Source organism: Curcuma longa, chromosome 2 (genome assembly GCF_044706935.1).
Source record: "Curcuma longa cultivar G26 ecotype Majalengka, Jawa Barat chromosome 2, ITB_CL_G26_1.1, whole genome shotgun sequence".
NCBI classification, from domain to species: Eukaryota; Viridiplantae; Streptophyta; class Magnoliopsida; order Zingiberales; family Zingiberaceae; genus Curcuma; species Curcuma longa.
The window spans coordinates 560,514-572,296 of record NC_133862.1 but is presented as its reverse complement, the minus strand read 5'-3'; the positions used below and the strand labels follow the sequence as shown (position 1 = coordinate 572,296).

Below are 11,783 nucleotides of genomic sequence, written 5' to 3'. Positions count from 1 at the left end.
TGTGTTAGCATAGTGTATATTAAAACAATTAAAGATATGTATGATGATGTAATGATAAGGGTAAGGACTCCAAGTAGATTAACCAAAGCATTTCCTATAAAATAGGGTTATATCAAGGATCAAATCTAATTCCATATCTTTTTACATTAGTTATAGATGAAATACACATAACCAGGCATACCATAGTGCATGTTGTTTGTAGATGATGTTATTTTGGTCCATGAGACACTTGAATCAGTAAATGTTAAGCTTTGATCTTGGCAGAAGACACTAGAAGTTAAAGACTTAGTAGAGTAAAAACAAAATATATGAAATTTAAATTTAGAAGTTATAAAAGAAGTAGCAAAACAATTGTAAAGATGGGAGTGACAGAGTTACATATAACTGAAAATTTTAAGTATTTAGGATTTATTTTGTAAAAGGATGGAGGGGTTGATAGATATATATTTTGCATAGGATACAAGAAAGATCATTAAAATGGAGGAAGATATCAGGTGTTCTTTATGATATAAGGTACCTCTAAAGCTCAAAGGGAAGTTTTACAAAATGGTAGTTAGATTTGCTATGATATATGAAGTTGAATGTTAGGCTATGAAACGAACACACTGCACATAAGCAAAAAAAATAAGAGTCGCAGAGATGAGGATGCTAAGGTGGATGCTAGAGAGAAAGTCAGAGTTACATCAATTGAGGGAAAACTTCAAGAGACATTTAAGATGATATGAACATGTACTTAGGGGATCAACAAGTACCCTAGTTAGACGCTGTGAGATCATGACAAATATGCATATTAATCGAGGAAGAAGGGAGATCAAAGAAGACTTGATTAGAATTCTTGATAATATGGTATGAAAAAGATAGATCTACTTTTAATGATGGTCATTTTTAAAATGTTAATGTGAATGTAAGCATATTCCACTAAGTCAAGGTTTTCAGAACTGAGATGCTACCTAAAAATGATAAGGGGTTGTTGCTTAAATGGTAGATTTGTAAAATAGTGACCCAATTTCAATCATAGTTGAGAATAAGCGAATTTGGGAGATAGGGCAGTACAATCATATGGTCTGATTACGACATCCATGATTTGCACCTTCTCTAGCCTTATTGACTTGATATTTTGATTGTTTGGTCATCATCAACAAGCAATGTTCTATATCACTTCAAGATATACCAAGATCGACTATTTGTTGCTTCTTCAGGGACTTGAGAAAAAATCCACTATCGTTAGTGCCCATGTTTTTTGCATCATGATATCGTGTTGATGTGCTAATTAATTTATATGACATTGGCTTTGTGTTGCAATGTATGAGAAGTTTTGATCATGGGAGTTAAATATTGAGCTATAAATCCAGTACACTAGCAAAAGATGAGAGTCATAGAGATGAGAATGTTAAGGTGGATATGCAAATATACGAGGATGGAAAGGATACGAAATAATAAGATTAGAGAAAAGAGTCGGGGTTGTGTCTATTGAGGAAAAATTTTGAGAGACATATTTAAGATGATATTTACATGTACATAGGTTATGCGAGATTATGACAAATACACATATTAAATTTTGTTAGCAAAAAATAAAATAATATAAAATTCATTTAAATATAGATGAGGATATAATAGGAAATCGAATCCAACGGTATAGGAGGATTCATATACTCGACTGCACTTAGTAGGATAAAAACATAGTTGTTGTTATCTTTATTAGCACATGGAGCTATTGCACACACTGCATTAGCATCAGACCACACACAGTTTAGCTTACATTGTTGCACTTCAGCATCTTGAAGTATCTGCTTATCATGTTCCTCAATAAAGTATCTGTTCCTCAAACCTTTCATTAGAATACTGCAGAATGTGAACAATATTTTAAGTAAAATGGCAAACATTGTTTCTGTTGATTACTGTCTTCTGCCTGGTATTTCATTATTTGCATAGATGTCAGTTCGCCCGTAACCTTATAGTGCATTTGATGTAGTTACTTCATTATGATAGGAGCTTATACTGTTCAAAGCCAAAGATTATCTATCTTTTACAATTGATTAGAAAATCAGAGTACCATGATCATTAAATGTAAATTTTAAATTCTTGCTAGACATTCCTATTTAAATGGTTACATTTTTTTATCGGAAATTGTTTCCTGTTTATTTGATGGTCAATTGTTTCCTTTCATAGTGTTTTCTATTGCTTTGGAGTTATCTCAACTAATCACATTTTTTCAGCTTCGTGTATATTTGAGAACACATGCACTTGACCAGATGGTGCAAGCCGCAAACTCAACTGCAGGCTTGAGGACCATCAAAAGGGTTGATCAGACACTCCAAGATCTAGGGGTTTGTTTCTTTTTCCTCAATCTGTCCCAATAATAACAAATAATTGAGATTTATTTTGTTTTTATATTCTTTTTTTATGTCTGATCAGACATGAAATAAACTTTTGTATGTTTATTAATCTTCTTTTGTAGGTTCATCTGAAACCAAAGGTTCCAACTAAATCAGTTTGTTCAGAACACCTTGAATTGAGAAAAGAGATACTAACACTGCTCAACCTACAAAAACAGGTACATATTATGCTACTTTACCATTTCCAGTCAATGTTAAGTTTGTATAACAGTCTGTGCTGAAGTTTTCCTATGGGAAATATGATTGATGCAACATCTAGAGCAACTCAACTCTTCCCAAGAGGCAATTTATAATAAAATTAAAAGACTAAAGATTATTAATATTGAAGAGCAATTAGGTTAAATATGATTAAAGGACAGCTTGGTGTACGAAGCTCCGTTAATGCGGAGTCCCGGGGAAGAGTTTATCGTATACAATTTTACTATGCTTTCAAGAGGTTATTTTTGAGATTTGAACCCGTGACCTCCAAGTCACACATGATAGCGATTTTACTGTTGAGCCAAGCTCCCCTTCAATTAGGTTCAATATGATTAAATAAAAAATAAAAAAATTTGGTATGCTAAAGATGACTATTAGATATTATACTTAGAAGAGTAAAATCTATTAGTCTTTATGTGCAATGTGTAAAGATATGCAAAAATATAGTCAATGTATTAAAAATAATTAATTTAAATATTATTAAGTGTTGTAGCTTCACAGGACGAGCTCATTGAAGGGAGTAGATCCATGTATTCTACCTTAATTAGCTGGGAAAAATGTTAAGCAATGCAAGGACGCTAATAAAGATCCAACCTAAACTAGATCAACTACCAATACGATTGTGGTTCTTTTAGCAACCGACCCTAATTTTACTCGTGTGGATGCTTGCTTTTGGTATGTAACTGTCTCTTCAACTCCACCGTGCTCCTTGACCACTCTTAAAATTCTAAAAAATGGTGAAACAAAATTCCTGTAAATATGGGAACAAAAGATGGCAAAAATAACAAGAGGTTATAAGTTTCTAGTCAACTCAAAGCTTGAATCATCCTATATGACTTAATGGAGAAGATTATATATAGTGTTCTAAAATGGGATTAGGCAATGACTACTTAGGTGGTAATGAAATGGGATTGCTTGCCTAGCCAATAAGCAATTCTAGATGGAACTTCTAAAGGAGGCTTAGCATACTTGCATTGGTGGCCCAGGCGAGTTCATTTATTTACTTTTAAAAATGGTTTATTTGAGAAATTGGTTCACTTGTAGCATACACTAACAATGCGCCAATATAGTTTTATGCTTTATGTTTGTTTATAATTTATTTGAATGAAATATGAAATATGAAATATAATGCATTTTATTATTTTTATTATTTTTATTATTATTATTATGTCTTATTTATCAATTGTCACTTATTTATTTGTGATTATAGAGTTGATGTGATTGATTAATATATTTTATTAGATAGATATTAGTTTGAATGTTAATATTAATCTATTTTATTTGATATTATATTCATGTCTATTGCTTAAGTGCTACATAATAGGTTGACCACTTATCGCCTAAAATCACCTTTTAACCCTTTATTATTCGATTTTGTTTCCCATACTAGTCCCATATAGCTATGTTTATTGTTCATCAATTTATCTTTAACACTATAAATGTTGTTATACATAGTGTTTATAATTAAGTCCCTAATATTTATAATTTGATCCATAACACATCCTCTTTACAAAGACCTATAGCACTAGAATGAACATCTTGCAACTTCTTCTGTGGCATGAAATATACATCGATCTTCTTGAAACTACTCTTGATGTTACATCTTCATATGATATAAAGTCATATCATCTTTAGTAATTAATGACTGCCATTCAAACAACTAGCTTCTTGTTTTTAATTATTACTATTATTGTTATTATTATTATGTTGCATAAAATAGCTGCAAAATAGAGAGGCTGAAGCTACTGCAAACCGAGACAATACATATGCTGAAGCACCAAGCACTCCTAAGGTAATTGGTTGTCTTCTATGATCACATGTTGAACACCAAAACATTTTTGATTCCTTTGATGTTACCTCTAGTGTCTGTGTTTACATCTTGACTGTTTTAAATGGTAATGTTAAAGCGTGCTTATCGTGGGGATGCTGAACGGACAATTGCCCCTGATTCTCTTGGTTTTGGAGGTAGGTGAAAGGAAGAAAAAGTTCGTTTAGTTTCATGTTATAAAAGAATATGGTGTTCTAAAATATATACTTCCCGTTTTTGCAGGTGATAGAGTTAGCAAACGTGACCACAAAAGGAAGGTTAGTTATTCAACTTGTTCTACTTTTGGGTTAATTAAATGGTTCATGCATAAACTATTCCCAAGTTTCAATTTGATATTTACACATTTTTTGCTTCCAATCAGATAAAACAAAAAATTTGGAAGATTAATTGAAACATTAATTAAGTTTTATTTACTACAAAAATCCATTGTTTTCAAGGTTCCTGGAAGGTTCATGGATGCGCCACCATCACCACCCCAATCAAAACGGCCTAGGAAACTGAAGTCTTCCGATGGATGATGTGCGAGGAAAACCATGTACCAGAAAACAAAGGGTAAGACATTGTCATATTATCCATAGATCATCCAGTAAATGGGAAGATTGCTGCAGATTACCCCAACAAACTAACCAAACATTTGGTCGTGTTACCTGGATATTGTGTGATTTTCTGAACTTGTGTGACTTAGACAAGGATCCATACTTCTGAACCTTTGCCTTTGCAAGTGTTCTAAGATTGATTATGAAACTCTAACTCTCTGTATAATTTGTCAAATTAACTGTGATAAAAATTACCCGACGTTTTATGGAAAAGATGTCTTGTAAATGTGGATGATTCTGTCGTTCAAAGTGAGAATCCAGAAAGATAATGGCTTATGGATTCATCTAACTGTTTTTCTTTAATAATTCAGGTGTACGTCTATCTTCCAAATTTATATTTTCCCATTATGTTTGTCAGTAAAATCTACAGGAGAATTTGAAAATTTTATAATGTTAAGTCATTCTGATTTATTTTAATAATCGATGAAAAATTTTGATATGGATGAATTATCCAGTCGGATCGTCAAAGTTTAATATTTGAATTATTCAAAAAGAAAAAAAATGATCCATTTAAAATTTAGTCATATGTGCTGAAGATTGCCTCGCGACTAGCAAGAAAAAAAATTTAAAAAATAAATAAATAAAAATCAAACAGTTGAGTGGATAAATAATTCCAATGCAAGTAATTAATTATAAGTATAATATTTTTTTTAAAAAAAATGAGGGATTTTCTGAGTGCTCTAAGGAACTTCTTATGGTCTCTTAAAATTTTACACCTATTTATTAGGGATATTTATGTACGCCTTTTGCCCATAACAAATGATGGAAAATTAATTTCTGGAATATAGCTGAGTTAATTATAAAATTTAAATCTGGACGAAATCAAGTAATACCTTCCTTCATCATAATTAATTATATTTTTTGATTTATTTTTTTATAAATAATTATTTTCGATTGGTAACGAAGATTCCGTATTAGATTGGAAAAGTCTCCGTCCACTCCCAACTCGCCACGCCGATTGCACGCGAAACTTCATCTATCCGATTAATTAATTTAATAATAATAAACTCCTTCCGGAAGAAGCACGCATAATAATGCGTGGGCCCCATCCAGAGCGAGAGGAGCCAATTGCGAGATCGGATCGAATCTAATCCCTGACGCCTCCCTCGTCATCCAGTCAACGCCCGCACCGGAGGGATGGGCGAGCTCTCCGCCTCGGAGGACGCCGACGACGCCTCTCCCCCTCTTCCTCCTCCTCCTCCTCCTCTGCTGCCGTCGACGTCGCCCAAGAAGCTGTCGGTGCTCCCCCTAATCGCCCTGATCTTCTACAACGTCTCCGGCGGCCCCTTCGGCGTCGAGGACTCCGTCTCCACCGGCGGCGGCCCTCTCCTCTCGCTCCTCGGCTTCCTCATCTTTCCCCTTTTGTGGTCGCTCCCGGAGGCTCTCGTCACCGCCGAGCTCGCTGCCAGCTTCCCCGAGAACGGGGGCTACGTCCTCTGGATCTCCTCCGCCTTCGGCCCCTTCTGGAGCTTCCAGGAGGGCTTCTGGAAATGGGTCAGCGGCACCATGGACAACGCCCTCTACCCGGTCCTCTTCCTCGACTACCTCAGCCAGTCCCTCCCCTCTTCGCTCGGCCCGCCGCCCGCGTCCCCGCCCTCCTCGCCCTCACCGCGGCCCTGACCTTCCTCAACTACCGCGGCCTCCACATCGTCGGCCTCGCCGCCGTCGCTCTCACCGCCTTCTCACTCTCTCCCTTCGTCGTCATGGCTCTGCTCGCCGTCCCCCGCATCCGCCCCCGCCGCTGGCTCGCCGTCGACCTGAAAAAAGTCAACTTCAGGGGCTACTTCAACAGCATGTTCTGGAACCTCAACTACTGGGACAAGGCCAGCACGCTCGCCGGCGAGGTCGACGACCCTAGCCGCTCCTTCCCGCGGGCGCTCTTCGGCGCCGTCGTGCTCGTCATGGCTTCTTACCTGATCCCCCTGCTCGCCGGCACGGGCGCCCTCGACACCTCCACCACCGGCGAGTGGAAGGACGGCTACTTCGCGCAGGTCGGCATGGCCATCGGCGGCGCTTGGCTCAGCTGGTGGATCCAAGCCGCCTCCGCCATGTCCAACATGGGCTTGTTCGAGGCCGAGATGAGCAGCGACTCCTTCCAACTGCTCGGCATGAGCGAGCTGGGAATGCTGCCGGCCATCTTCTCAAAGAGGTCAGCCCGCACCGCCCACCTCTTCTTCTTCTCCATCTCTCTCCTCCGATTCCTTTCTTCTTCCTTTCCCGATCCCCTTGCAGATCCAAGTACGGCACTCCGACCACCAGCATCTTATGCTCTGCGACCGGCGTCCTGCTCCTGTCGTCGATGAGCTTCCAGGAAATCGTGGAGTTCCTTAACTTCCTCTACTCCATCGGCATGCTGCTCGAGTTCGCCGCCTTCATAAAACTCAGAGTAAAGAAGCCAGACCTCCACAGGCCGTACAGGATCCCGGTAGGAAACGGCGGCGCCGTCGCCATTTGCGTACCTCCTGCAATTCTGCTGGTCCTCGTCATGTGCTTGGCTTCCATGAGGACCGTCGTCGTGAGTGGAAGCGTCATGCTGGTCGGGTTTCTGCTACACCCTGCGATAGAGCAGCTGAGGAGCAGGAAATGGGTTGCGTTTCTCGCCACCCCTGACTCGCCGGAGAGCGGCTCCATCGCCGCCCTGGTGCAGGACCAAGAGACCATCGACGTCGACGACGATGATGCTTCTATAAGCCTCTTGCTTGACCATTCGTACGCCAAGAAGGACCCTCTGGATTTGGAAATTTCGGTGGATGGTGCCTTCCAAATGGAGAGTTAAATCCATTTGTATTAGAAATTTCTAAGCTACCCTACACAATAATTAATGAAAAAGGTTAAATAGATTTTTTTTATTCGTCAAATATCAAAAGTGTGCCTTCCTGTTATTCAGTAAAAGGTGGAATTCATTACCTCAGCAGTTCCACATGATCGATCTCATGATCATATATGAGGAGGTAAATTGGGAAGCTGCAGTTGACCACTACGAGGAACGTATTGTCTCGTAAGTTTAGTAAGTTTGTTCTACAGTAATCAACTCAATCATGTCTTGAGAGCATGTCCTTGTACTCGATCATTCATCTCATATGTTTTCATGTAGATCATACTTATTCGTCAAAACCTCTAGCATTGGTATAATGTATATATTTTTTTTTTCCATTTTTGTTGTGCTAACCAATTGCGTTTGACATTGCTAAGTCATTAGTAAGAATCCAAGCTAACAATTGGAGGAAGAAACGCTATTCATCTCGTCTAGTGTTTTGGCCATCCGTCGCAAGGTTCTTAACCCTAAACTTCTATATCATAGTTATGATTCCTCTCAGTTTCATTCCTTGTACTAGTAATACTTCATTAGTAGCAAAATTGGAAGATAACTCTATATTATCATATCCTTTAGTTTACTATTATTTTCAAAGGATATGGTACCTCAAATACAACTAAGACTCAAATACAGGATGTTCCCTCCTTCGTTGTGGTCAACTGCAACTTCTCGATTTACTTCCTCATAGATGTTCGTAGATCCGACCGTGTGGGATCATTGAAGTAACGGATTCCACCTTTTACTGAAGAAGGATGTCTAATTATCCATTGGAGGGTTTAGCTGCTGCATCGTATCCTAAGGGGGGCGATGGTACCTCAATTCCTATATCTTAGGATGGTGAATTTGCTTTTATCATAGATTATATGTCTTAAACATCCACTATTAATGATCTATTAGTCAATGTGTTCTCTTTGTGTATACCGATCAACAACCCAAAACAATTTTAGACATGAAAGATTCATATTATTTTATTTTTAATAATCCTTTGACATAAAAAATTCATATTATTTTATTTTTAATAATCCTTTGCCCTCAAACTATGATGTAATGGTAAGCACATCTTGAGATTTCTCATATACTCAGATTCAAAACTAAAGGAGTATAAGAAATTCGCCTGAACCATTGAAACTGATTCTCAAATATCATGTTAAAATATTCAGACTCTCTAATTTTAAATAAAAATTTAAATTTAAATAGAAAGATATGCTTTCATGAGATAGTAAAAATTTGCATCTACTAGATTTGATCAAAACTACAACACAAAACTAAAGGGCTGCTTGGTAGACGGGTTTAAGAGGTTGGAATCGGAATGAAATTAGTTTCATTCCCATACTCAATGCTTGATAGATGGGAATTGGAATTAAGGTATGATTTTGATTCTCTTATTTTTATAACCTACTCACCTCTCGGTTATCACTAAACCCATTCCCCTCTCTTTGTTTTTTTTTTGTCGCAGACCACAAAGCCCTCGCCGCATCGCGTCGTCTCACCTCCCCCTCGCGCGTCTCCCCTCCTCCTCCAGGCGGCGTCGAGCTTCTCCCCGTCGCCTCCTTCTCCAGGCGCCGCCTCCTTCTCCAGGCGAAACCCGCTTCTCCCCCCTCCTCACCTCGCGTCGCTCCTCCTCACACGCTAGGGCTCATCAACCACGCCCACCACAAGCCAAAGCATCCAATAGAATCCGACAGAAGCTCCCATCTCAAGCTCAAAGGTGTGTTCTTCCACGAACTCTGTTCTTCTCTATTCAGTTAGTATTTCTTTATTGTTGTAGTTTCTTCATTTTTTTTAACCCATGCCTTCCGTTTGCCTGTTCGACTGCTATGTCATGAAAAAAAGATATTAAATCTTTGTTTTGCGTTTCGGCGGCGTTGATTGTGATTTCGGTTTGAGAAATCGGAGGAAGAAAACTTTTTATGGTGGATTAGGGTAGATATGTGAGCAGAAATTTGCTGATTAAATTGGGGGAAAGTGTTGTGGGATTTGAGGGAGTAAACCATGGGTTGCTCGTCCGATGCCGGAGATTTCTTTGTACTTAATCAGAAATTAACACAAGTAATACATCAAAGGAGATGGAAGGCCTCCGGAAAACATTTTTTTGGACGAGTAAATTGAAAATTACACCTTCAGATCAATTGTCATCATCCCCAAAAAGTATTTTTTTCCAACGTGCTCAACTCCAACGTGCTCAACTCCAACGTGCTCATCTTTCTTGCAAAGGATGTTCCCAATTCATAATATCCATAAAAAATTATTCAATAAATTTTTTTCATGTATTTAATTAGTAAGGGTAAAATTGTAAATTTTTTCTGATTCCCATTACTTTCTTATTCATACCAAGTAGCATCAATGGTAATTATACCCATTTCAATATCTATTCCAAGCACCATCAATCCAGTAATCATTCTCATTGTCATTAACCGCTTAATGAAAACTCATTACCATTCCCATTACCGAATATATACCAAGCGCCTTGATTTTTTGATTAATTGAGGAGCAAGATATACTACTATGTGTCACTCGTGATCGATCTATAATTAATGATTAATGATTAATTATGGATGACTAACATAAATGGGGAACCTATAAGGTCGCATACACTATGAGTTTATCCAAAATAAAATAAAATAAGTTTGAGAATTGGATTCTCAAATCAAGAGAGATTGAATTTGATTGGACCAAACGAAGGGAAAATATGAAAGATATTTTATCTAAATGGAAGTGTGGATGGGCCAACGAAAGATGAATTGGACCCTCTTTGATTTAATTCTAAACTAAATTGGTTTGGTTGTAATTAAAAGGTATTTTGGCTTTAAACTAACATGGATATGTTAAATTAACTGATATGTTCTTCTTTTTGAAAGAATCACAATGATGCCAAAAGTCTCTACAATGTATCATTCCCTTATTTTTCGGAGTTAGAAATAGTATATGGCAAAGACAGAGCAACAGGTCTTGTTGCGGAAGATCCTACAATGGCTGCACAAAACATCACTGATGTGGATGCTGAGTTGACTATATCAGTTGATAATTCACCTATATATGAAGGAGTTGAAGTTGATTCGATGTCACATCAAGAACCTTCTGTTACATCAAAGGCATCTCACTCTAAGGAGAAAAATAAATCATCCATTAACAAAGTTCAAAAAGCTTCGAAGAGAGCAAAGATTTCAGCTGAGCAAAATATTGATTCTGACTTCAAGTTACTCAGTGATCGAGTTGAAGGATTTATGCAAACTGTTAGCTCACACTTTGAGTCAATGTCAGCTTGGGTTCAAGGTAAATCCTCAAAAATGCCAGAAGTTCTTCAAATGTTGGATAAGTATGGATTCATTGGTAAGAACAAGTACAAGGATGCTCAAGTTATTTGTGAAGATCCTGTGAAAGTTGAGTTATTATTCAGTTTGGATCCCTCTGAAGTTGGAGATTTTGTGCTCAGTTGCTTGTAATATGCTTGCGATAAATATTTGGAGATAATACTGTTATGGTCGTAAGGATACGGAGGCGGATCGGATTGAGAGGGACGCCCGAACCGAGTCAACCATCCGGGATCAGCTGACCAAGGCACTACGGCCCGAATCCGAATCCCTGGGTAACCACCCGAATGGGCCCCATCTAAGTCCGATAGGCCGGTTTGTCAGTAGAGGATACGGATAATCCCGCCGAGTCGACTCCCTGCTAGCTCGACTGATCAGTATACCCGACTCGTCCCGGGGAATCGGGGCAGAAATAAGACCCCCCTTCACTGACCACTTCCCTTCTTGTACTATAGTCAGATATCTGACATCCCCTCACTGGGTACGGTAACGCGCCGCCTAACGTACGCCCCTACCAGCGGTGTACACGCATCATTAAAGACGCCACTCCTCACAGGTACGAAGGGTACTCTCAAGGTAAGCTCCTCCTTACCTTGACCGTGGTACGGACCTCTTCCTCATTATATAAGGCTAGCCCCT

General features: G+C 38.5%; 1 protein-coding gene and 1 pseudogene across 3 annotated transcripts in view; both read left to right on the top strand.

Moving 5' to 3' along the window:
- Positions 1-5,226, top strand: part of LOC141820036 (SWR1-complex protein 4-like) — a 47,338-nt gene extending 42,112 nt beyond the window's left edge. For all 3 annotated transcript variants that reach the window (XM_074707326.1, XM_074707320.1, XM_074707333.1), the window contains exons 12-17: positions 2,217-2,327; positions 2,459-2,554; positions 4,315-4,386; positions 4,502-4,559; positions 4,645-4,679; positions 4,860-5,226. In XM_074707326.1, the coding sequence (XP_074563427.1) occupies positions 2,217-2,327; positions 2,459-2,554; positions 4,315-4,386; positions 4,502-4,559; positions 4,645-4,679; positions 4,860-4,940 (453 nt within the window). In that variant the 3' untranslated portion in view covers positions 4,941-5,226. The remainder of the gene's footprint in view (positions 1-2,216; positions 2,328-2,458; positions 2,555-4,314; positions 4,387-4,501; positions 4,560-4,644; positions 4,680-4,859) is intronic.
- Positions 5,227-6,081: 855 nt separating this feature from the next.
- Positions 6,082-8,169, top strand: LOC141815727 (putative polyamine transporter At3g19553; annotated as a pseudogene).
- Positions 8,170-11,783: the final 3,614 nt, after the last annotated feature.